Source organism: Culicoides brevitarsis, chromosome 3 (assembly GCF_036172545.1).
Source record: "Culicoides brevitarsis isolate CSIRO-B50_1 chromosome 3, AGI_CSIRO_Cbre_v1, whole genome shotgun sequence".
Classification (NCBI taxonomy): Eukaryota; Metazoa; Arthropoda; class Insecta; order Diptera; family Ceratopogonidae; genus Culicoides; species Culicoides brevitarsis.
This window is the reverse complement of record NC_087087.1, coordinates 27,136,642-27,164,285: the sequence shown is the minus strand read 5'-3', so window position 1 is coordinate 27,164,285 and position 27,644 is coordinate 27,136,642. Positions and strand designations below refer to the sequence as shown.

At 28.2% G+C, this 27,644-nt stretch overlaps 2 protein-coding genes across 6 annotated transcripts; one reads left to right on the top strand and one right to left on the bottom strand.

Annotated features, from left to right (window-relative positions):
- Positions 1 to 1,633: 1,633 nt before the first annotated feature.
- Positions 1,634 to 24,241, bottom strand: LOC134835731 (moesin/ezrin/radixin homolog 1). 5 transcript variants are annotated; one of them, XM_063850673.1, is made up of 6 exons: positions 24,224 to 24,241; positions 20,463 to 20,557; positions 11,003 to 11,182; positions 3,077 to 4,231; positions 2,346 to 2,555; positions 1,634 to 1,859 (listed from the first exon to the last, which is right to left on the bottom strand). In XM_063850673.1, exons 2-6 carry the CDS (start codon positions 20,472 to 20,474, stop codon positions 1,695 to 1,697), a joined length of 1,722 nt encoding a protein of 573 aa, XP_063706743.1. In that variant the 5' UTR covers positions 20,475 to 20,557; positions 24,224 to 24,241; the 3' UTR covers positions 1,634 to 1,694. The 5 variants fall into 5 exon arrangements, with proteins under 5 accessions (XP_063706743.1, XP_063706742.1, XP_063706744.1 ...); XM_063850672.1 differs by having other exon boundaries at positions 24,215 to 24,239; XM_063850674.1 differs by lacking the exon at positions 24,224 to 24,241 and adding an exon at positions 20,707 to 20,846.
- Positions 6,846 to 9,347, top strand: LOC134835732 (uncharacterized). Its single transcript, XM_063850675.1, has one exon. The coding sequence runs from the start codon at positions 7,671 to 7,673 to the stop codon at positions 8,994 to 8,996; it is 1,326 nt and encodes a 441-aa protein (XP_063706745.1). The 5' UTR covers positions 6,846 to 7,670; the 3' UTR covers positions 8,997 to 9,347.
- Positions 24,242 to 27,644: the final 3,403 nt, after the last annotated feature.

Sequence of the window (27,644 nt, the reverse complement as noted above, 5' to 3'; positions counted from 1 at the left end):
TTTCTCAATATCTCAAAATTATTCACAAAAAAAAAATAAAATTTTCAAAATAGACCATTTATATACTCACAAAAATTAAAACTTGTTGAATCTTTTAAAAACTTATCTAATTCTTTTTAGAACATTTATTAGAAACTTTCAGAAAATTTATATGAAAACTTATGAAAAGTATGAGAATTATTGATTTGAAATGATTCTATTAGAAATTTTCGATAAAATTCTTTTAAAAAAATTATTAATTGTAAAAAGTTTTATCTAAATTTTATTTTTTTTAATTAATAATTTTTTTTAAATACGAAACAAACTTCATAAATTTTTTTTAGGTCTTTTAATAAAAAAAAAATCCATAAAATACTTACTTCTTCTTAATTAATTCTTATATTCATCAAAAAATTCTTTAAAATACGCAAAATTCTTTAAATTTTATTTATTTTTTAATTTATCATTAATTCGTACAAAGCTTCCTTTTTTTCTTCTATATTAATACTTCTAAGTTCCATGTGTGAAAAATACTACATTTTTTTTTGATTTGATATTAAAATATTTGATTATTTATTCCTTTAAAAAACGTTTTGAACGTCTAGGAAATTCGTGTTAAAAAAGTTTTTTCTTCTTTGTCAGAATGAAGGCCACTTCCTAAGTTTAAGTAATTGATATTCACTGCCTTGATATTTTTTTTCCTAAAATAAAATTATTAAAAAAAAAATCTGAAAAAAAAACATATAAAAAAAAAACAAAAAACTTTTTTATTTTAAAAATTATAATATTTTTATTGAATTGAACCAAATAATATGACTTTTTGATAAGAAATTAAAATTAAAAGAACAAAAAATTAGGAATAAGAAATTATATAAAACACAACAGAAAGAGACGGAAGTTTTGGAATACAGACAAAAATTTTTATTTAATTTTTTTTTTGTTTAAATTAAAAACCGACTCTTTTTGTAACAATTTTTTTTTTTTCTTTTAAATGTCTACGTTTTTTTTTCTTATTATGGTATGTTTGCCTTTTTCCAATATTTTCCATTTTTTTTGTAAAAATTAAATTTATGTCAAAACGTTCACCAGAAAATACTGAGAAATATTGTTTACACCGATTTTGAACCTTTTTTGACACTTTTTTTTATAGCTACACTTTATTTTGAAAACTTAACTGGCTTCATAATATTTAATAAAATTAATTATTAATTAATTTTTTTAAGATTGGAAAATTATTTATAAAAAATATAATTTTTTCAAAGAAACTTTACTTTAATTTTTCGCATATTTTTATACATTATATCATATCTTACTGTCAAATACATACTACTATCATAAGTAATAATAATAATAATAAAAGATATAGTTTCAAAAAAAAAATAATAATAAAGAAAAAGGTAATAATAGTCTCCCTATAAATATTTTAACTTGCAATATTTTGATGATTTCATTTTTTTTTCTTCATTTATTCATTAAATAGCAACTTTTTTTTTCAAAAATGAATGGCTTTTTTGTGTTGCTGCAAAAATTAGCTGTTTATTGAATTTTCTACTTAAAAAGTGGTGGACGATTCGAAATTTTCTATGATGCACTTAGTGATTGATTTTGCCTCATATTTTTATTTTTTTGTGAATATTTGTTGTGTTTGTGTTACTTTTTATTTTTTTTTAATGTTTCTTAGATAACCGTTGATTTTACAAGATTTACGATTTTTTTTACATATTTTCAAATTGATCCACACGACGTTTTGTATTGCCTTTACGAATTTCACGCAGCGTCTTGTACTTGTCACGACCTTGACGGACATTCTCACGATGAATCTTATCATTAGCAGTTTCTTTTGTGTCGTCACGTGACAATGCCAAGTCTTGTTTAAGTGCCTGTTGACGAGAAAAAATTAGAATTAAAATTTATTTTATTAAAAAAAATTTAAAAATTATTATTTTTTAATTTAGTTTTTTTTAAAGGTGAAAATTGGCGCCTAAATTTTTTTTTTGTATTAAATTTTTTTTTTATTAGTTTTGTTGTAAAAAAAAATCGTTTCTATGGTGAAAGTTATTCTATCAGTGATCAGACCCCCAAAAAAAAAAATTTTACGTGATTTTCTACGTTTTCAACTTTTTTTTTCTAAGTAACCTCACCACAAATCGAGATGATTTGACTTGAACGTTTCCGCATGGGTCGGATAGCACGCAAAGTTTTGCGGCATAAATTTGCGAAATTGCTCCCGTCTTGGTTTTTTGGTATTGTTTGAGTTTGTTTGTCATTAAGCTTGGAAAGAATGAAGCCGCCGCATTCGACGACGAAGACGGCAAAAAAAGTCGTTTGGCATTCCGTTTGATGTTCATGTACGACCGATTACCCACCTTAAGTTGATCGTGAAGACGTTCATTTCGCTCGGCGAGCGTGCGTCGATCCTCGACGGGATCTTTGATGGTGTCGTCTGTCTCTAAGTCACGTGATTGGTCTGAAGTACCGTTGCCATTTGTGATCATGTCTTCCTCGTCATTGTCTTCGGCGACATGCAGATTTTTGGGTGTTGCTGTTGCAGCCAATAAGGCGGCAGCTGCTTCGTTCTACGGGAGAAAAAATAGAAAAAATTATTAAATTTATTTTTAAAATTAAATAAAAAAATTTTGAAAACTTTTGTCCATTATTTTATTAAAAAAAAATTGAAAATTCAATGGAAAAAATTAAATAAAAATTCTTCAAAATGCGGTAAATTTTTTTTTATCGAAAATTGTAATTTTTGGCTTTTTTTAAATTTTTCATTTTAATTTTTAAAGATTTTTTTTTAATTTTTAATTAAAAATAATTATTTTTTAATACTAAAAAAAATAATTCAAAATAAAAATTAATAAAAAAAAATATTTTTAAAAATTCAAAAAATATAATTTTCAAAAAATTTCAGCCAAAAAAATTTTTTGAGATTTTTTTTTAATAAATTATATTTTTCTTTAATAAAATTTAATTCAAAAATAAATTTTTTTCTAATTTTTTCCTTGAAAAAATTTAAAAAATGTCAACTTTTTTAATGAGATATTGAACAAAAAGTTTAAAATATTTTTTTAACGAAAAAAAAAAAATAAAATCATACCTGCTTGCGACGTGCCTCCTCAACTTCATCCTGTAACCGTTTAGTTTCGGAATCCTTCTCATTGACTTCCATCTGTATTCTCTGCACTTCAGCCTGTTTGGCATTGATTTCGTCTTCGAGCTTTTGGCGTTCGGCCGCCTCCATGTTCTTCGTCTCCTCCAAGCGTTGCATCATCTCTTGCAGCTCGTTCTGACGCGCCTCCAGCTCGTCCTTGGACTTTTGCAAGTCGCGCAACTGAATTTCCAGGCGACGAATCATTTCCTGCGCTTCCAAGAGACTAGCTTGTGAACGTTCGACCTCCTCTTGCATGGCCTTCAGACGATCCTCGTACTCCTGTTGCTTCTTCTCCGCACGTTCACGTGCCGCCAGCGCCATTTGCAACTTTTCGCGTTCCTGCTGTTTGGCATTTTTCTCTTCGCGTGCCTGCGCCTTCATCTGTTGCACATCAATGGTATCGGGTTTGCGTCTTCGCATGTACAACTCGTGATTGCCCATGCAAAGAGCCAAAATACGCTTGTTGATGCGAACGCGTGGCGCAAAAAAGACAAAATCGGGCGCCTTCTTGTCAATGGGCTTTATGATGAATTTGCGATCGTTGAAGGAAATATTGCGAATTTCGCTCCAGGGAAAACCAATTTTCGGCGTCAACTTGTCATCCTTCTCGTAGATGTTCAAGCCCAAGGCATCGACGCCCAACCATAGTTCGGTGCCCTTTTTGTTGCGAATCTCGAAGTAGTTTACGCCATACATCTCCAAGTCCTGAGCAATTTTCAGGTATTCCATCATGGCGTCTTCGCGCAACATGCCGCGATGCTCTTGCCACCACGTCGTTACGGATTGCTCCCATTCGTCTTTCGACATTTTATGTTGGTCGATGACGCGTTGCGGTAACAAACGATCGTTCGCCAGGAAGCCCGTTATGTGAGTGCCTTTGTTGAAGTCGCCGTGACGCGCTTGTACGGCATATGAGGCAAGCAACACCGACGTCTCGGGCGGACAATAGATCTCATCCGACAAAATGGAATTCTTTACTTGCAAATAGAACAAACGAAGGGTAATGTCCTGAATGAGCTCTTCAGCCACATCCTCCGGATAGAACTTGGCACGGAATTTAAATTGAAGCGGATCGCTTTTTTGTACATCTTGGTTCATAACCTATGCAAAAAATGAAAAATTAGTCAAAAACCTCAAAAACCTAAAATTACGTTAGTACTTAGAACACCTCAAACATACCCATTTTTGTATAGGAATCGATCCTGTCTAGACAATTCGTAAAGCGTAAGAAAAAAAAAACGAAATTTTTAAAAAAAACTTTCCTCACACAATAAGCGAAAACAAAAAAAAATCCAAAGCTCATCATTAATTAGCATTGAAACCTCATTGAAATCAACAACCATTACTCACTTTGAAACAAGATTGGCCTTGGCCTGTTTCGAAATCATTCGAAAATAAATGATCGTTGTTTTTTATCTTTATCATTCATAAAAAAAAAGTAAATATTTGTCAGTAATTGAAGTGCGATGAAACAATTTGATTTATCAATGCATAAAAAAAGAAAGAAGTCGACAAAGTTTTACTGAAAGAATTTTCTATGGCATCGTTTTGTCTCCTCTACTCTTAAACTCTTCAAACAGTCCATAGAAATTGCAAATAACGTCCATGAAAAATGCATAGATGAATTCATAAAATGGTCGGTCGTAAATCGCCGAGAGAAGAGTATTTTCTTGCGTGCAACAACCATAAAAACATTTCGTTGAAAGTACAACTTGATTCAAGGTTTTGTTTGTGCTAAATGTCTGTTGTTGCTTTTGCACATTTATGCACTATTGAAAAGCAAGCAAAAAAAAAAGTGTATTCGACACAGTGACTGATTTTTATTTAATAATTTACTTTTTTTTTTCATTTCATGGTCACTGTCATAGTCAAATCAATTAACATCGAAATGTTTTCTTTTGCCATTTCTTTATAATTTCTCTTTTGTTTTTTGCGAAAACTAGCGATATACAGTGAGGGAACGAGGGAATTTATCATCTTACCAGATCTTCTTCCTCTGATTCAATCTCTTCTTCCTCACAAACGCGCTGTTTAATTATTTTTTGTATCTTTTTCAGATGCTTGCATATCAGATTTGTCGGCTTGTTTTGCATTCATGAGAAAAAAAATTTTGTGAAGAACAAAAACTTTGTAACTAATTATTCGCTTAACGAAAAAACTGTCGAATCACGCTACGATAATTATAGACAATAGTTTTCTCTAACTAATCATTTAGCAATATTACAATAATGAGCTTATTTTGACAACCTCTGGATGATGGATGCTGCATATTTTAAGCTAATAACTAATTAAGCGTTCGGGGTTTTTTTATACTTTTAAACTAATTTATGAATTATTTAATAGTTTACTTAATGACGAATGTGACAAATATTCAAACAATACATTCGTGAAATGAAGAATAAACAGGTGTGATGTTCTCCATAAATTAGCGACATAAATGTTCCACATGGCAACTGTCTCAATATTTGTTAGAATTTTGTATTCTTATCGTCTTATGCATATATCTCTTATCTCTTGACAAAACATACAAGGCGATTACACTAACGAGTCTGTAATATATCATGATGATGATTTATATGTCGGAATCACAAATATTCGGCGTTTGGTGAAAACGACAGACGAAACGTGATTTGAATGGTATTTCAATTCATCAGTTTTAGATGCACGTGAGCTTCGTGACGTCAAGGCTTAAATTTTTTTGTAATGAAAGGTAAATATTAGCTTCAGGCGAGGATTTTTTTTCGAAAGATATTCAGCAGCTTAACCTGTAAAAAAATGTTTTTCCCATATTGTCTAGTGGTTAGGATAACCAACCATAATTCTTTGAAAGGTAAAAGCGGCTTGTCACTTTATAATTTTAGGTTAGGTTCAAGGATGGCTCATCGCAGAAAATTCCTTGTTGAGTTTGAGAATCTAGAAAGAACGAAATATTTTCCCATATTGTCTAGTGGTTAGGATAACCAGCCATAATTCTTTGAGAGATATAAGTGTCAGTTCATAAGGTTAGGGTATGTTCAAAGATAGCATCATCGCAGAAAATTCGTTGCTAAGTTTGAGGATCTGTAAAGAACAAAATATTTTCCCATATTGTCTAGTGGTTAGGATAACCAACCATAATTCTTTGAAAGGTAAAAGCAGCTTGTCACTTTATAAGGTTAGGTTAGGTTCAAGGATAACATCATCGCAGAAAATTCCTTGCTAAGTTTGAGGATCTGTAAAGAACAAAATATTTTCCCATATTGTCTAGTGGTTAGAATAACCAGCTAAAATTTTCGTAGTATTTAGGCGCCTCGTCATTAATCAAATAAAATACCTGTAAAAAAAAGAACAATAAAACACTTGTCGTTGATAAGAAAAACTGTGCCGAATTATTGCGTAAGGCATAAAGAATTTTTCATGACTCTTTTACTGTTCAAAAGAAGATGATGATATCACCGATGTTATTTATTTAATTTTACTTTCAAATATGTACCTGTGTGATTCAACTGCAGCCATGTACCCGATCTAATGATAGCGCGTCAATTGTAATAATTATCGTGAATGTCGTAACAGCTGGATTTATGCTTCATTCAAAGCTGAATGTGTAACGTTCATAATTACACGTGTAATTATATCGAAAGCTTTACATCTCTTACAACTTTCCCAAATAATATATGTGTTATGTCACCGCATTCCAAGGAGTTTTGTTATGCGGATTCATGGTTCACTTCCTGCTCAATCTCCACGATCAGAATAAATTGACAACGCTTCGAGAGTAGGTCATGGTCAGAATGAGATTCACCTGTGGTGTGTTCATTTTTTATTTCATTTCGTTTCATTCATAAAATCAACACAGCAATTTAAAGGCCATGTTAAGTAATCATCAATAATGGTTTTTTATATTTTTTTTTACTGAATTTGGTCATCATCATCATCATCGTGAAAAGATTAGAAGCGGTTTCTTGTGAATATTTGGCTTGATTAGATACGATGTACTTCCGATTGTCGTTGTGGCGCCTTGTTGTATAAAAGTTTTGGATCGCAGCCAGTTATGAATGAAACTCCTTGTTTCATATATGTTCAACAGCATCGCGCGCGCATCCACAATGGTTAGGAAACAACGCGAAAATTGTTGTACCTTCCATTCATTCACAAATTCTTTATATTGGCTCATTCCCGAAAGGATGTTTTTCAACTTCGGGTACTTTTTGACCCGTTCTGTGGTGTCCAAGTCGATGGTTTGACGCAACCTGCCACCATTTGCGTCGCAATATAGCTAAAAATAGATCCTTTGTGGTGCGCCTGTGCAACATTTTCATTAATAAAGAAAACGTTGGAGCCAGCTAGAATTGTTCATTTCGCGTTATGTTCAGTCAGAGTGTAGCTTGACACTGGACGAGACATTTTCACATTGCTCGCGCGTGTTTCCATACAAAGACAAGTGAGACATAATTCCAAGATTATTGATTTTTTTCGTCGCACACAAAAAAGTTGTAGCCAGCAGTTGCGAGAAAAATGATAAAAACACAACATATGGTGGTCTAAATAGCTTGGAAAAACGATGTATTTAATATTTTTCATTGGTTTGTGGTGTGGCGTGTGGCAAAATGGTGATGTGCTCGCGGAATTTCCAGGTATGCGAAAGCCACCTACGAGCGTCGAGTATCCCGGATATCGCAAGGTTCCCTTAACTTGGTCTCAATCCGACATTGAAAAGGATGCCAATTTGGAACTTTTCAACCGTATTCGACAACTAAACGCTCGGATTCGTGTTTTGGAACAACTGCGACAATTTGAGCGAAATGAACAAATCGAAGAAGATCCAAATGTGTCATATGGAACAATACCTGAAGAACCGAAGCCCGAAGAAATTGAGGAAATTGCCGATGTTTCAGACTACATGACAAACTTGGATGTTCCTGTATCAAAGGAAAATCCCATTAAACTCATGGGCACGGAATTTGCATATACACCGCAAGATCCCCGTTACTACTATAGCGGTGAAAAATTCCGACTACGTCAGAATATGATACCAGCGCAACAGTTTGACAACGCGGAATATGACGCTGCGACAAATGAAGAAGAGGAAATTCCATCGACGAAAATTTTGAAGCAACCTGAGACAAAACAACCTGAAGTCGTTCCAACGTTCAATGTCAAAGGTCCAATAATCCCAAATCCAAAGTTACAAAAAACCGCTAAACAGGGCACAAATAAAGACAATAACAATAACGAGACTGACAAAGTAGCAGCAGCAGCAGCAGCTGGAACAGATCAAAAGAGTAATGTGGTGCAAAAGCAGCCAATTAATCTCGACGATGGAATTGGAATTTACGTTGTTGCAATGATAGCGGGTGTAAGTGCTGCCCTCACAGTTGCCGTAATCGCCGTGGGCCTCGGATGGTATACCTTACGTCAAAAGATCAAGGCAGCTGCAGATTTGGACTATCCAGCGTATGGAGTAACGGGACCAAATAAGGATCTTCTCTACCCATCAGGCGACAAGAAATTTGCACAAAGTGTCGACATGTATCACTATCAACAGCAAAAACAGAAAAAGAATTCGCTCGAGAACAAATCGAATGGCGAAACAAATGACGGCTTTTCAGACCTTGATGGCGAATTCGATATGGATGACGGCGATTACACAGTTTATGAGTGTCCCGGATTCGCTCCTACCGGCGAAATGGAGGTCAAAAATCCACTATTTGCTGACGAACCAATTACCGTAGCGACAAAACATCAACCGGAAACTATCACGACGGAAGATTTCGTGGTCACAGATGAAAAGCAGCATTCACCGAACAACAATAAGCAAAATGAGAAACGCAGATCACCAAAGAACATATCACCGAACAAAGATAAAGCGACGTCAAAGAAAAAGTAAAGTTGGGAATTGAACTTCAATTAAAATCATAAAAAAATACATATTCAATATTATAAATGGCTAAAAACAACAAAACTGATATTCTGTAAACATCGCGACACTCCTCTCATGTACACTCTCTCTTTAGCAAACTTTTTTCTAAAACCAGCCAAATCTTTTTTAAAATCGGTGTAATATAAATAATTAACAAATAATCTCTTGAATTATAAATGTTTCATAAAACAAAAAAAAATATATGAAAACTGTAACAATACAAAATGTAAACAAAAGGACTTCTTTATATGACAAAAAATAAGGGAAAATGTCTAGCATGACTCTCGTAATTTATTTAAAGACTAATCTCTATACTATTATTTATTATGATAAATTCTTTAAAAAATAAATAAAATGTATTAATTGTACACATATTATTATTATACATTTAACAAAAATACATAAATAGAAAAAATATTATATATATTTGATGAATAAAATAAAAATTATGTATATTTATGATAAAAATAAAATGAAAAATATTATTTGGAAAAAAATTTTTTTTACTCTTCATCTTCTCATTTTCAGTAAAAAATATTATAGAAAAGGTTACTCAAATTAAAAATATTTTTTGGGGAAATTTAAAAAATATTTCAAATTTTTATTAATCAACTTAATTTTTATAATTTTTTTCAAATTAAATTAAAATATATATCTAAAAATAAAATAAAATGAAAAATATTATTTGGAAAAAAAAATTTTTTTTCTACTCTTTATCTTCTTATTTTCAGTAAAAAATATTATAGAAAAGGTTACTCAAATTAAAAATATTTTTTGGGGAAATTTAAAAAAATATTTTAAATTTTTATTAATCAAATTAATTTTTATAATTTTTTTTAAATTAAATTAAAATATGTATCTAAAAATAAAATAAAATGAAAAATATTATTTTGAAAATTTTCAGTTTTTTTTCTACTCGTAATCTTTTCAATTTTAGAGAAAATTCAATTTTAATTAATTTAAGGCAATTTTAATTAAAAATAATTTTTGAAAATTTTTTTTACAAAAATCGTATTTTTTTTGTTATATTTTATTGAATAAGTTTAAAAAATTAATAAATTCTTATAATTAATTTTTAATCATAATTTAATATTTTTTTAATTTTTTATCAATAAATTTTATTTTTATAATTTATTATTTAAATTATTAAAATTATTCAATTATTTATTCAAATTATTTATATTTTTAAATTTTATTAAAAATTTAAAATTAAAAAAAAAAATAATTTTTAAAAAAGAAAAAAATATTATTTACGTCATTATTTAATCAGAAAATATAAAATTTTCGGTATATTTTCAATAAAATATGAAAATACAAAAAATATTGTTCAATAAGTCGATATTTTTTCAGTTTTTAGGAAAAAATATCAAACTTTATCAGAATATTATTTAATTTTCATAATTTCATTTCTTTTTCTTTAAATGAAGGTCTTTGAAATCGAAAGCAAATTTAATTATTATATTGCATAATCAACTTTAAAAGAACTTGTTGAACTTTTATAATGAAAAAGTTAAATTATTTCAATCATAATACTTTTAAAACTCCACTTTTATCATTAAAAAAAGTTAATTATCATAGCATAAAGGTGAAAAATGAGCTCAAAACTCATAATTTGACAATGAATATTGTTTTCCTCGAAATTTGTCACACGAGTCTCAACTTTTATGTAGATTAATTAGCGATAAGATGCAAACAATGTCCAACAAAAACACAAATTTAGAACAAAATATTTATCAACTGTCTAAATGAGCAGCAGATTACGAAAAACAACGACGTCGACAAGGTAAGCCAGGGACATTAATGTGTTTCACACGTGACTTTACTAAATATTTCTAGTACTAACTGCTCTTCGAACTAACACGTTTTACGGAATTTTTCGCATCAAATGGATTTTTAATGGGTTTTCGGGCAAAAATGTAGCTTTAAAAGGTGTCTAGCGATAAATTTGTGGCAGAAAAAATGGAGAAACTCACCTTTTTGTATAACTTGATCCATGTTAGATCGCCTTTCGAGTCTGTGTATTGTAATCCAAAGAACCAGACTTCCCGCAGACCGATTGTCTTGACAACTTGATCAAATAACTGTTTGCCTGTGGTGCTGTGCTGGATGGCAAACTCCAACTCAGCATCCATGGTAGTGACGCGAACATTCATCTGTAAATGAGAAAAACAAATAAATTAACAAAAAATTCCTCCAAAAAATTTTTTTAAAACCTAAAAAATGGCCTCACTTCATTTTTATTTTGTTTCTGTTTTTTCTTTTCGAGTTCCTTTTCCTTAATTTCATTTAGACCTTTTGCCTTTTCTTTAGCCATTTTTTCTTAATTTTTTAAAAATTCAATCGCGACGTGATCCAAACGATATTCGACGACAAACTGACCGAATTCTATTGATTTCAAGTGTGTTCGGTTCTGTGAAAATTTAATTATCGATGTTTGCATCATCGCGGCAAACTTTTTTTCGTATTTAAAAAAAATATTAGGTAAATATTAGCACGTCTGCCGATTGATTGTGTGTGTACGAGATGAGAAACGATGCTTATGGGATGATGGAGTCATTTCAATAAGTCATCATTTCGGAATAAGAACAGGTTTTGTCGTCTATCGCACTTAAAAAAGTGAAGGATTTCGGAGAATAAAGAGGTAAAAGTTGTCGTCAAATGAAGAATTTTTAATAAATTTCAAGAGATTTGTGAGAATTATTGAAATTTATTTAAAAATTTCTTTTCAGTAAGTTTTTTAATTAATTAAATTAATTTTTTTTTATTTTTTTAGATAAAATTTAATAATTTAAAAAAAAATGAAAAATAATTAAAATTAATTATTTAAAAAATCAATTAAAATAAAATTTATTAATTTTTTAAAATAATTTATTTTTTTTATTTTTAAATTATTTTAAAAATTTAATTTAATAAATTTTAAATTTATTTTGATTTTAGTTTAAAAATAATTTAAAAATAATTATTTAAAAAATTAATTTATTTGTTTTTATTTTTTATTTAATTAATAAAATTAAATTTTAATTAATTTTTTAAAATATTTTAATTTTTTTTTTTATTAAAATAAAATTTTATTTATTTTTAATTCATTAAAATTTGCTAAAAACTTAAAAATAATTTTTATTTGATTTATTTATTTCAAAACGGAACACGTTCTCAATCGATCAAATTTTTGATTAAAACAAACCGGACGTAATTAATTTCGAAATAAACTTCAATGACTCATTTTTCTTGTTGATAAGAAATTCGAAAAAATAAATTCATGTGATTCTCGCAAATAATAAAAATAAAACGAGGAAGTTAAAAAATTGCACTTGAATAATAAAAAAAAATTACATCAAACTTGCATTATGTACATCCACGAGAAAAAAAAATCCGATCATAAAATATGTCGCATGCAAGTGAAGTGAATGACGCTGAGAGTGTAATAACTACATTGCATTACAAAACAACAGAGCATGGCATCTATTTCCTCCCATTTAGCGCGTGGATGCTTCTTTTGTTTTGATTTTGTAACAAAAACACCTCCAAATCGAACTTTTTTTTCGAAATTTCTCGTTAATTTTTTTTTTATCACAATTGTCAACTTGTTGAGGTTTTTAAACGATTTTTCATTTCTTTATTGCTTTAATTTAGAAAAAAAAACCTTTCTCTATTAATGCGATATTTCGCTCTCTTGTTTATGTTTAACTTTCTCCATGATCTATTATTTTATTATTTTTTTTTTTTTTTTTTTTCGCTAATAACGTTCATTGGTAAGTAACGAGCCATAGTTAGCGATAAATAATTCGAGTTTTTGTTTTGTTTCGGTTTTCAGAAGAAGAAATCGTTCTTTGTTTGATTTTGTGTAAGTTTTATTTTGAAATACTGGGCAAGTGATTGAAATTTTATTAAAAGATAAAATTATGATAAAAAAAAAAATAAAAAATAAATTCAATTATTTTGTCAGAAATGACGCAAAATAACATAAAAACTGAATTAAAATTATAACTGAATTAAATCTGTCAGAATTTTGACATGCAAAAGAATTAACAGATGAATTTTTTGCTAAATTGTAAAAATTGTAGCAGTTTTTATGATATTTTTGTAATTTTTAGTGAATTATTAAAAAATTATTTTTTTTATTTGTAGAAAATAATAAAAATCATAAATAAAAAACCAATAAAAATTAATTTTAGTCGGATATAAAAAAAATTAATTAATTAGAAAAAATAATTTTAATCGATTTTATTTTCATTTAATCAATTTTTTTTTTGCATTTCCCTTTGAATTTTTTCCAATTTTTGTAATTTTTTTTAGTCATTTAAATTGAGTATTTTTTTAAATTTTCTTATATTTTTTTTTCAATTTTCTTATAATTTTTTTTAAAATTTTCTTTTAATTTTTTTTAATAATTTATTTTATTTTTAATAATTTTAATAATTTTTTTTAATTTTCTTAATTTTTTTTTATTTATTTCTTTTAATTAAAAAAAAATATTTTACAAATTAAAATTATTAAATTCAAATAAATTAAGATTTTTTAATTAAAATTTCTCTTCAAAAACGAAAAAAAAAATCCACTTGTCAAAAAGAAGCATGTCAAAACATAAATTTTCATCAAAACAAAACAAACACTTGCCATGCTCATATCACTGAAACGCCATCCACAAGTATCTAATTGGATTAACAAGTGGAAAGTTGTGTCATATAGAGCTCCGTGTCTTGCATTGTTTCATGAAAATCACGTTTCTCGTCATCAAGTACTCAAGAAGAAACTCGTGACAAACTGACGTCGTTCACTTTTGTTGACATTTTTGTGTCTGAAGAACTTTTCCTTTTGTACACGAAAAAAATTTACAATTTATTGATTAATTTTCCCGAACACTTGAAATAATCCAATTAATAGATAAATGTAACTTTTGACTCTGAAAAGTACACATTGCACGATAAATAAAAAAAAGTGAATGAGTGAATGAATCACCTTTTTTTTCGTGTGTTTTTGCGAATATCCGTTCCGACAAATGTTTTATTGAGTCAATGTTTGTTCAGAACGTTTGTTATTTATTTATATTCAAAAAAAAAATGAGGAGCTCAAAGAGAATGATTACGTCAGTGTTCTTCTTTTTGTTTGTTTGTTCCTTTTTTTCTTTCTACTTTTTTTTACAGTAGAAACATCTGGCTTTGATCGTTACTTTTGCGGCGTGGCGGTTATTTCGCGTCTCATGCGATTTTTTTATTGGCGTCTTAAAACTTTTTTAAAATTTATTTTAATTTTTTAAAATTATTTTTAATAAATTTATTTTTTTAATTCATTTAATTTTTTTTAATTCTTTAATTTTTTAAAAAAAATTTAATTTATTTATTTTTTTTTAACTTTTTAAAATTATTTTTATTTTTTTAAAATTTTTTCAATTATTTTTAATTAATTTATTTTATTTTATTTTTTAAAGAAATTTTTTTATTTCTTTTACTATTTAAAATTATTTTTTTAATTCTTTTAAAATTTTTTCAATTATTTTTAATTAATTTATTTTATTTTATTTTTTAAAGAATTTTTTTTATTTCTTTTAAAAAAATGTTAATTATTAAAAATGTTTTTTTTTTAATTTCTTTTAAATTTTAATTATTTTTTTAAAATATTAAATAAATAATAAAATAAATAATTTTAAATTAATTTTTTTTTTATTTTTTCTTTTAAATATTTTTTAAAATTATTTTTTAATTCATTTAATTTTTTTTTAATAACGTTTAAAAATTTTTCATTATTTTATTTACTTAAAATTATTCTTTAATTCTTTTTAATTTATTTTTAAAATAATTTTTCATTTATTTAATTTAATATAAAATTACCATTTTGCCTCCTGCTACCATCTTAAATCAATCTTGTTTAGTAATCCACTTGAAAAGATAATTTATTCCGTAAAAAAAAATTGTTGTCTGGCAAAATTCACTTTTATTTTCACACACAGCTGCACTACTCTCTCATATGGTTTGTTAACTTTTTCTTTATATTTTAATTTTTATCTCGTTTTTTTTATTTGCTTCTGAAATTCAATTATTGGTATTTTTTTATTCATTCATGTTATTTATTATTTGATGAACAATTAAACTTTTTTTTATTTTTTTTTCTCTGTAGCATAGACAGAAACATGAATAATGTTTAGAAATTTTTTTTTTCAATTAATTGATTAAATTTAGGTAAAGCGCACAAAAAAAGTGGTTCAAGGTCTTCGTAGCGGACAATCCCTTCTCGAAAAATTTTTTTATCGTATTTCTGTCTATTCTACATGAAAATTTTAATGATTTTTCGATTTTTTTTTCTAATATAATTAACGTACGATTTGTGGACGAGTATCAAAGACAAAACATCACTCTTCAATTTTCAAAAACGAACTGACTGTAGCGGCATTTCCAGTCCCTATCTCTCCTCTACTTAGGGTTTTTTACGAGTACATTGTCTAAACGCATACAAAGACACGTATCGTGTATCTACAGAGCATAGCAAGAGTGCAAAATTGCTACTCATACCAACAAATCTTTTATTTTATTGTACATACACACTTTTTTTTTTGTTAACAATAACAATATAATAATTCAACGGTCAAAAGTTAGGGTGTTGTACTTTTTTTTCTTTGCTTCTCTTTGATATTTTGATAGTTTGAAGAAGTTGTTCAACAAGTTAATGTTGAATGCAACAAGTTACTGAGTCATCTTTGGGTCTCAATATTATGAAATCACGTAAAATTTTAACTTTTTCAGCGAAAAAAGCGACGTTAAAGAATAAAAGAAGCTGCACCCAGAATTTTAACGCACAAAAACTGACCCAGAACAAATGAGATTTTCAAATCAGACCAAAATAGGGGCTTTGTTGTTGCATTTTGTGACATTTTTGTTGCCAATGGATCGAATAAAGTTTTAAAATTCGCAATTTTTGGTCAAAAAGGCTCAAAATCGAGTAAAAACTTTTAATTCAGGATTTTTGAATCGACTTTTCTGCATAAAATATGAAAAAAGGCGCATGGAATTCCGTTAAATTAATACTACCTCAGAGGAAACCTGTTTTCATGTTCACCTACATTACATAAAAAAAAAATTCCCGCACTTTATTTTCCAACCATGCTTTGCAACATGCTCACATATGAACATGTTTCATATGCACATGTGTTTGTGTCTTCCATTCATTTCGCTTACAGGTAGTTTTTTATAGCAAAACATAATTTATGGCAACTGGAAGTATTTCTGCAACGTTGAATGTGTGTTAGTAGTATGTTGCTTTATTTAATAATAATAAAGACGTTTAATAATCAGCCAAATCTCGTATTATGATGGAAGACTAACTACAATACCGCAGTAATCGCATTAAAAAGCTCTTTTTTCTTTTTTTTTAAGTGAATTTGAAAAGAAGAAAAAAAAGTTGTGCAGTGAATGAATTTTTCTGCGCTCTTATTGCAATCAATGATCGTGTGAATCGAGTGACGCAATCTTTCATCACTTTAAGTAAATATAGCAGCAGCACAATTATGTACTTTTACAACACTAAATCAGCTACTTGGAGTGTTTATTTTCTTCTTTTTAGTGGATTAGTAAGGCAAAGTTTCGATTTTTGTCTGTCTTTTGAATTGATATGAAGAAAAAATACTCAATAGATGGCGCTGTTTCAATTAAAAATTGTCATTAGAGGTCGCTTTGAAGACTTTTTTAGACTAAATTTTACACTAGATGTCTCTGTAAAAACGTTTTGAGCCGAAATTTTCTTTCTTTCTTCTTTCTTCAGGAGCTATTTAAGAAATAAAAAATTGACACCAGAGGTCTCTTTAAAATTATTTTTTAGTATTAGTAGTATTAGAGCTCTTGAAGATTTTTTTTATCCAAAAGCTGTCACTTTTGCTTTTTTTGAAGAATTTAGCGTTCTAAATTTTGACACTAGAGGTCTCTGTGTAAAACTAAAACCATTTTTTCAATATTTTCAAGGAGAAAATTAGCCCCAGAGGTCTCTTTAAAATTAATTTTTTTGAAATTAATCTAAGAATTTTTTTCTATTCAAAAGCTTTCACTTTTGCTCTTTTAAAGATACTTTTTGTTCTAAAATTGACACCAGAGGTCTCTTTAATTTTTTTTCAAAATTAGTCTTAGAGCTTTTGAAGATTTTTTAAAGTCTAAAGCGGCTCTTTTATGGTTTTTTCAGTCCAATGTTGACACTAGATGTCTCTGTTTTAATGTTTTTGTATCTAAAATTGTTTTAAAAACACTCTTTAAATATTTATAAGGAAAAAATTGACACCAGAGGTCGCTTTAAAATCGTTTCGATAAATATAAACCAGCGAATCGAATTGTGTTGTCAGAGACAAGTCAGAATTTTAAGTCAGAAATTGTCACTAGATGGCTCTTTAAAAGCCTTTTTAATTAAAAATTGGCAACAGAAATCACTTAAAAAAGATTTTTAGCCAAAATTGCCATTAGAGGGCTCTCTAAAGTAATTATTACCAAAAACTGAACAATAGAGGTCTCTTTAAAAACATTTGCAATCAAAAACTGACACCAGATGTCTCTGTAAAGCGTTTTTGATTAAAACTTGTTACAGATTAGTTTTACTAAGGCAATTTTAGACCTTTTTAACTAAAAATTGAAACTTTTTAGATTTTGCTTTAAAAAAGCGCTTTTGCCATTGACGAACTTTCTTCACAAGCAACTCACAAATTTCTTATTTACTTTTCAATACTCAAAACATATCTGGTTTAGTAAAATTTTAAGTTTTCTCGAGCACATGTTACTCAACTCATTCACTTATTTACTAATAAAAACGTCTTTCTAAACAGACACTTTTGAATAATAATACTTGATCATCGACAAAAAAAAAATGGAAAATTTATGGCAACCAACGACCAATAATTCAAACAAAACGGACAAGAGACATTCCGCTGTAAATATTTTTTTTTGTTGTGTTTATTCATCTCCTCTTCACTTCACTATACTACGACATGATGATGTGTACTTTTGAAAAGGTGAAGAGTTAATGCATCTACTCATTGACTAGGCAAAAATGTGAGGTAACTAAGCAACAGGTATCTACGATGGTCCATTCTAATGTTAATACTTGTTGCTCATATATGGGACGAATACTGAATAAATTAATATAGTGTGTGTGTTTGTGATTCATTTATTGTCGAGTAGACTTATCAGGTCATTGTTATAGAATTAATGATGTCATTGGGCCTTGTAGTTGTTGTTTTTGTGCTAAAGCTCAACATTTTGCGAAAAAAATTGATTCGCAAAACGATCAAAAATTGAATCCCGCTGATCTAGTTTCCAAAACGGATCAAACTTGACACAATTTCATTGAGGGAGCTATTGACACTGTTTGATTTAATGTTCTTTTTTTTTAACACGAGTTACAATGTTGACTTACAATGCCAACAACGACGACAAATAATGATGATGATAAAAAAAAATCTTATCATTTTTTTGTAGTGCTTGATCTAACTGGTGATAAGTCTCGCAGTTGTTAACTGAGGTCATTCGATGTGCCTTGAATGGAATTCATGATAAAACTGAATGAATTGCTCAACAAAAAATTTTTTTGAGAGAGAAAGTGATATAACAACATTCTAGTTCCTCGTGAATTTGAGTTAACAAATTTTTAAATACGTAAATTTATTGTAAATTCGATTCCAGTTAAGTAGTAGCTTTGTTACAACAACAACAAGCATTTGCGCACATTATTTGTTTATTTAAAATATTTTAATTAATGGGGTTAATACCACTTGGCAATGTGTATCCAGCAGTTTTTGGCATTTGAAACTGCTTTTTATTGTATGCGAGTTTTTTTTTGCTGCAATGCAGGTTTTTTGTCCGGTTTAGAATTGATCCGTATTTGGATTAAAAACTAATAAATTGTGTTTTTGTGAATTTTTAAAATACTTGTCACGAGATGGCGCTTTTTAATTTTAGTTGAAGAACGTTCAATAGAGGACTCTTGAAAATTTTTAAATCAGAATGTGTTCAAAAAAATAAATCTAATTCTAAAATTTATTCAAATGCAAAATTAATGTCAATTCAAAAATTTACCGTTAAAAATTTGAAAATCGCATTTTTGCTAATTCATACTAAAAATTTTACAATTTTTGAAATACATTTATATCTTATCAAACTTTTATAAGCAAAACCGAGAGCAAAACTATTGGAAAAAATGTTTAGATATCAAGATTCAATACAAAAATCTTGAATTTGAGCAGAAATTTGTAAATGTCAATTCAAAAAATGTCCGTTAAAAATTTATAAACCGCTTTTTTACTGATTCACACCTAAAAAATTTCAATTTTGAATCTTAAAATTCTCTTCTAAACAAAAAATGTTTTAAAAAACACCTACCTACCAACAAAAAATTCAATAAAAATCTCAAATTTATGTTAAAATTTCAAAAACTGAGCGTTTGAAATTAGAAAATCAAATTCAAACAGAAAAATTGATGTTCTGATCTCTAAAAAGTATCTTTTCAGGCGGTTAATATTTAAAAAAATTAAAATAAAAATTCTGAATATTAAATTTTTTAAAGAAATTTCAAATATAAGTGAAAATTAGCAAATGTCAATTTAAAAATGATCGTTAAAAATTTGTAAATCGTTTTTTTGCTAATTCATACTTTAAATTTCGAATTCTTTAAATTAATTTTTTTTTGCTTATAAAAAGGAAAATCGAAAACAAGTTTGGATACCAAAATACAATTCAAAAATTTAGGTTTTTATCAAAAATTTGTAAATGTCAATTCAAAAAAAGTCTGTTCAAAATTTGAAAATCGCTTTTTAACTAATTCATACTAAAAAAACCCAAATATTTGAATCTTAAAAGTCTCATATAGGTAAACAAAAAATATTCAAAATTACGTCTAAACACCTTAATTTAATTCAAAAATATAGAATTTGAACAGAAATTTCTAAATGTCAATTTAAAATTGACAGTTAAAATTTTTAAATAAAATTTTCTACTAAAAAATTCTCTTTTTAATTCAAAAAAATTCAGTGAAAATATTTCAATGCAATCAGAATAAATGTCTAAAAATAAAAGTTTACTCAAAAATTTTCAATTTTCAGCAAAAATTCGTAAATGTCAATTCAAAAAATGACCGTTAAAAATTAAAAAATCAGTTTCAAATCAAAAATTTGAGCAAATTTGTTAATTTTGAACTCAAAAATTTTAATTTCCAAATCCGCCCCTGTTGCAAATTCACAATTACAATGTTCTGGCTCAAAGTACAACTATCGTTTACATGTTGCTCTAATCTTATCATTGCGTAAAAAAATGAAATAAAGTAATTAAACACTATGTATCATAAAAAACGGCGTAATCTATTCTTTAAAACAAAAAATGTGCGAACAGATAATGAAGTGAGACACCATCTTCTCCATAATTTCAGTTATAATTTCATAAAATATGATAAGAAAATTTTTTTTGTACTTACCGATTTAGGCATTTTTGTTGATTTTTTTTTTAATTTTAGAGAATATAAAAATTCAAAGTAAAGTCTTGTTGTGTGTTCACGAACGTTGTGTAAACCTGAAATTATCACTTGAATTTTAGTACTTTCATTTATATTTTTTTTTAATTTTTTTAAGATATTTCTTTCGTAAAATTAATTATTATTCAGATTTCAGACTAATTGTATTGCTAACGTGACACGGCGACTACACGAGGTATTTACTTACGACGAGCGACGACGACGACGTCGAGTTAATGCATTTGTTGAAGTTACGACGAAAAAAAAAAGAAATTAGTTATCACATATGTAAACTAAGCGCGGTTATACGAGAGAAACAGCGAACAACGCGACGACTGTACCAAAAGAGTGTCTTTCCTACACTAAACTCCAGCACTATCTGATTGCCGATTCAATGAAGCACACACAAGGTGTCTCTTTTTTTTTCCTCTAACAATTATAATTATTATTAAAATATAATGAATGTGATGGAAGAGAGTGGAGTCGCGTACAGGTGAGTGAGCGAGCTACTAACTAGTGATACATAACAACAAACAACAGGTTATACTAGTATAGGTTTATGTCATATCTCTGTTATTTTTTTTTTCGTTCCACGTATTTCGACTCATTCATTGCTTGTTTGCTGCTTTGCTGAAAGTATTAGGCGAAAAATGAAAAAAAAAATGAATGACACTATGTCTGTGTAATATTACATCGTTGTAAATGTGTGTCGGTAGATCGTCCGTAAAAGTAACAACTACTACAACGGAGTAATTTATGTGATTAAAAATGACTCAAATTAATGAGTTTCTCATCGTAGGATAATGAGATGCGATTATTGAGTCATTTTATGAAAGAATTTTATGAAATTATGAAATTTTATGCAGTAAGTCACTCGTCAATTGTGAGGTAAATGCGAATCAAAATAAATTTTGTGATTTATTTTTATGAGGAAGAAAGGTTAGAAATTGTCTTGATTTACGATTTTTATCGTTTTCAGACACCTACAATGATTTTTTTTGTCAAAATATTTTTCAATATTTACAAAAAAAAATATTAAAAATCACCTGTTGGAGGATATTGAACAATTTTTTGGCTTAAAATCAAGTTTTGACAAAAAAATTATGGAGAAAATATTTTTTTAAATTTTTATTTAACTTCGAATAAATTTAAAATTTAAAAATATTTTTTTTTGTAAATGTCCAACGTTAATACTTTTTCTTAGAAACTTTAATTTTTTGTTCAAAAAATTTTTTTTTCACATAAAAAAAATTTCACTTAATGATTTTAATTAAAAATTTATAAAATTTTTAAAATTAAATTTTTAAAAATAAATAAAATTTAAATTCTTAAGATGATGTTAAAAATTCAAACAAAGTTAATTAAATTTAATTTTTTTTAAAATATTTAGGCCGCTCCAAATGAAAATCAAAAATAAAGTCCAAAATTTTTGAAAATAAAATGGGGGGGGCAAAATAAAAAAAATTTTTTAAATACTATTTTCATACAAAATGACAAAATTTTTAACTATTTTTGAGTGTTAAATATTTTTTATTTTTTTTTTCTTATTTATCTTTTTTGAGATTTGCGAATTTAAAGTAGATTTCATATTAAAAATTAAAGAAAAAAATTCATAAAAAATAACTATCAAAAAAATTTGAAAAATAATTTCAGTAATTTTGTAAAAAAAAATTAAATAAGAAAATTTATGTTAAATTGCGATTTTTTAAACAAAAATTATTAAAAATTTAAAATTAAAAAAAAAAAATCTAAAAACATCTTGAAAAATTATGAAAATACATCTAAAAACGGCCATTTTCGGTTAAATTTTTAACTTTTTTTTTTTGCCCCATTGGATTTTCGAAAAAGGGCCATCGGACTTTATTTTTGATTTTCATTTGGAGCGGCCTTATCAAATATTTTCTTTTTTTTCAAACATTTTATTTTTTCTTATTTTCCATTAAAAATATTGGGCAATGCCTCCATGATTTGACAACGAAAAAGTCAAAAATTAAATTTTGAAAAAAAAATTAATATTTAAAAATTTTCTGAATTATTTTTTTTTTTTTGTAAATTGACTTGAGTTTAAGTAAAAACCCAATTGATTTTAAAATTAAATTTTAGTCTTTTGAAGTTTAAAAAAAAATTCCAATTTATAAAATTGAGTAATTGGAGCGAGTTTTAAGTCATTTAAGTATTTTTTTTTTCTTCAATTGACTTTTTTTTGTGATTATTTTATTTTAATTCACGTCAATTATATTTTTATGAATGAATTTTTTTTTCCAACGTTTCGATACTTTTTTTTACCATCTTTAGTGTTAGTATCTTTGAAGTTTTTTAAAGGTGAATTGGAATTAAATAATTTTTAAAAAAATTAAAAATATTTTTTGGAATTTTTTTTTCGGTATTTTCTGTGTTAATTTTTTTTCTTAACTGAAATAATTCACAAATTGATTTTTTTTTTATATTTTATTAATTATTTTTTTTTCAAAAATTTTTAAAAATCTTAAATTTTTGAAAAAATCTGAAGATTTTTCAATCAAATTCGCCTTTCTAAAGTCCATGCCTCAAAATGAATTAAAAAATATTTTTTTCATACAAAAACTTTGATGTCAGACTTCACCTGACACTCGTACCAAATCCAGTTGTTTGATTTGTCGTGAAAATCTATCAAAAAGACGATAAAAATCTGTAAAAAATAACAACTCTCACACATTTACAACACACTCGCTAATAGCGATAGTTAAGCTATTATTTGAGTAATTCATGCATTTAACGACATTTTGTCTCTCTCTTCGCTTTTAATGTGTATGCGGACTTTTGTTTGAAAATCCATAATCCGCACACATGTAGCTGCCAGAGAGAATATGAATGAATTAAATTTAAATTTTGATGACTAAGACGAAAACATTTGCAGACAAAAATGGAATTTACTTATATAATTGTCATGTAAATCTGACTTCTGTCGTAAAATTCTTCAACTCTTCCGACTTTAAAAAAAAATTAAAAATTTAAGAGAAATATTTGTTCAAGTATCTTCATGTGTGAGATGAGATGATGTTTGTTTTTGTAAAAAAAAAAATTATTTTTGGAGAAAGTCGCGTTTGTGGGCTCATTTCAAGGCAATTGCAGGCAGAGGCGCATTAAATGATGGGCGAGCTTCAACCTTTTCTCGTTAGAAGAACGTAATTCGTTTCGTCGCTGCTTAGCTAAACGCGAGGATAAGCCTTTATCGCTCATTATAGCATGCAACTAAACAATTATTGTTATTTTTCAATATAAATAGCAGGTTGCGAGGCAAATTGAAGTGCCAGCAATAAAAAAAACGAGCGAGCTGAAGGTCATGTTACTGAAAATGACTCCGGATAATGACTGACTGACTCACTAAGAGGTTACTTTTGATGTCAATTGTTCGGTTTGGTTTCCCTTCATGGCGGCTTTTGATTGTTTTAAGCACTAAATCGACTCAAAAGTCCCAAAAGACCCGTTTGAGAGGCAGGAAACCAGTTAAATATTCCACAAAACATTTATCACACCGTCATCTCTCGTCGTGTACGGCGTCTGTGTGTGTGTGTGTGTGCTGGAATCTTTCGCTGGAGCGCGAGTGAATGTGTGGCTAATTATTAAAGAGGAATTATCACCTTGTTTTCGCACTGTTTACCGCGATACACTCGTTCCGGGCACTCGTATTTCAATTAGCAACACAATTAGTTTGAATAGCGGCGACAGAAACTCACAAAAATCACCTTAAAATGCAATTAGTTTGTGTCAGGAGGAGGACTACTGTTTTAACTCGTGAAAAAGTTGTGGGTTGTTTTTTACGTCAATATTTTTGAAATGTCAAAAGTTTAAATTTTCGTTACTCCTCATGATTTTTTTCAATATTGTACTCCTCAAAAAATACAATGCAACTTTTCTTTGTTCGTTAAAAGTGATTTTTACGATTTCTAATCAAAAATCATCCGCTAATCAAGTAAAGAATTTAAAATTAAGAATTTAAAATCATAAACAAATATTTGACCAGCTGTTCTCCATGTAGATTTCCTCTCATGCTAATTCAGACGAAGTACGGTGTTGCCAAAATTCACCCTCCCCTAAATTTATCCCTTTGCCGAATTCAAATTTACTTATTTTTATTCTTCTTGAAACCTTTCTTCTTTTGGCATTAGAAACAACTTTTGTTTTGGACTTTTTCTAAATTGTGCGTTTTCGATGTACAGAAGCCATTTAAAGATGTTAGCAAAAAAAATTGCTGAAAAAAAATTTAAGTCAAAATCCTCTTATTATGAGGGCTCACATACCGATTTTTTAAAATTTTTTCAACTTTTGTAGATCACGGTTCTCCGTCTCAAATTGAAGGTTTTGGCATTAGAAACAACTTTTGTTTTGGACTTTTTCTAAATTTTGCGTTTTCGATGTACAGGAGCCATTTAAAGATGTTAGCAAAAAAAATTGATGAAAAAAAATTTAAGTCAAAATCCTCTTATTATGAGGGCTCTCATACCGATTTTTCAAAATTAAGGTAGATCACGGTTCTCCGTCTCAAATTGAAGGTTTTGGCATTAGAAACAACTTTTGTTTTGCACTTTTTCTAAATTTTGCGTTTTCGATGTACAGGAGCCATTTAAAGATGTTAGCAAAAAAAATTGATGAAAAAAAATTTAAGTCAAAATCCTCTTATTATGAGGGCTCACATACCGATTTTTCAAAATTAAGCTAGATCACGGTTCTCCGTCTCAAATTGAAGGTTTTGGCATTAGAAACAACTTTTGTTTTGGACTTTTTCTAAATTTTGCGTTTTCGATGTACAGGAGCCATTTAAAGATGTTAGCAAAAAAAATTGATGAAAAAAAATTTCAGTCAAAATCCTCTTATTATGAGGGCTCACATACCGATTTTTTAAAATTTTTTCAACTTTTGTAGATCACGGTTCTCCGTCTCAAATTGAAGGTTTTGGCATTAGAAACAACTTTTGTTTTGGACTTTTTCTAAATTTTGCGTTTTCGATGTACAGGAGCCATTTAAAGATGTAAGCAAAAAAAATTGATGAAAAAAAATTTAAGTCAAAATCCTCTTATTATGAGGGCTCACATACCGATTTTTTAAAATTTTTTCAACTTTTGTAGATCACGGTTCTCCGTCTCAAATTGAAGGTTTTGGCATTAGAAACAACTTTTGTTTTGGACTTTTTCTAAATTTTGCGTTTTCGATGTACAGGAGCCATTTAAAGATGTTAGCAAAAAAAATTGATGAAAAAAAATTTCAGTCAAAATCCTCTTATTATGAGGGCTCACATACCGATTTTTTAAAATTTTTTCAACTTTTGTAGATCACGGTTCTCCGTCTCAAATTGAAGGTTTTGGCATTAGAAACAACTTTTGTTTTGGACTTTTTCTAAATTTTGCGTTTTCGATGTACAGGAGCCATTTAAAGATGTTAGCAAAAAAAATTGATGAAAAAAAATTTAAGTCAAAATCCTCTTATTATGAGGGCTCACATACCGATTTTTCAACTTTTGTAGATCACGGTTCTCCGTCTCAAATTGAAGGTTTTGGCATTAGAAACAACTTTTGTTTTGGACTTTTTCTAAATTTTGCGTTTTCGATGTACAGGAGCCATTTAAAGATGTTAGCAAAAAAAATTGATGAAAAAAAATTTAAGTCAAAATCCTCTTATTATGAGGGCTCACATACCGATTTTTTAAAATTTTTTCAACTTTTGTAGATCACGGTTCTCCGTCTCAAATTGAAGGTTTTGGCATTAGAAACAACTTTTGTTTTGGACTTTTTCTAAATTTTGCGTTTTCGATGTACAGGAGCCATTTAAAGATGTTAGCAAAAAAAATTGATGAAAAAAAATTTCAGTCAAAATCCTCTTATTATGAGGGCTCACATACCGATTTTTTAAAATTTTTTCAACTTTTGTAGATCACGGTTCTCCGTCTCAAATTGAAGGTTTTGGCATTAGAAACAACTTTTGTTTTGCACTTTTTCTAAATTTTGCGTTTTCGATGTACAGGAGCCATTTAAAGATGTTAGCAAAAAAAATTGATGAAAAAAAATTTCAGTCAAAATCCTCTTATTATGAGGGCTCACATACCGATTTTTTAAAATTTTTTCAACTTTTGTAGATCACGGTTCTCCGTCTCAAATTGAAGGTTTTGGCATTAGAAACAACTTTTGTTTTGCACTTTTTCTAAATTTTGCGTTTTCGATGTACAGGAGCCATTTAAAGATGTTAGCAAAAAAAATTGATGAAAAAAAATTTCAGTCAAAATCCTCTTATTATGAGGGCTCACATACCGATTTTTTAAAATTTTTTCAACTTTTGTAGATCACGGTTCTCCGTCTCAAATTGAAGGTTTTGGCATTAGAAACAACTTTTGTTTTGCACTTTTTCAAATTTTGCGTTTTCGATGTACAGGAGCCATTTAAAGATGTTTTGATGAAAAAAAATTTCAGTCAAAATCCTCTTATTATGAGGGCTCACATACCGATTTTTTAAAATTTTTTCAACTTTTGTAGATCACGGTTCTCCGTCTCAAATTGAAGGTTTTGGCATTAGAAACAACTTTTGTTTTGGACTTTTTCTAAATTTTGCGTTTTCGATGTACAGGAGCCATTTAAAGATGTTAGCAACAAAAATTGATGAAAAAAAATTTCAGTCAAAATCCTCTTATTATGAGGGCTCACATACCGATTTTTTAAAATTTTTTCAACTTTTGTAGATCACGGTTCTCCGTCTCAAATTGAAGGTTTTGGCATTAGAAACAACTTTTGTTTTGGACTTTTTCTAAATTTTGCGTTTTCGATGTACAGGAGCCATTTAAAGATGTTAGCAAAAAAAATTGATGAAAAAAAATTTCAGTCAAAATCCTCTTATTATGAGGGCTCACATACCGATTTTTTAAAATTTTTTCAACTTTTGTAGATCACGGTTCTCCGTCTCAAATTGAAGGTTTTGGCATTAGAAACAACTTTTGTTTTGGACTTTTTCAAAATTTTGCGTTTTCGATGTACAGGAGCCATTTAAAGATGTTAGCAAAAAAAATTGATGAAAAAAAATTTCAGTCAAAATCCTCTTATTATGAGGGCTCACATACCGATTTTTTAAAATTTTTTCAACTTTTGTAGATCACGGTTCTCCGTCTCAAATTGAAGGTTTTGG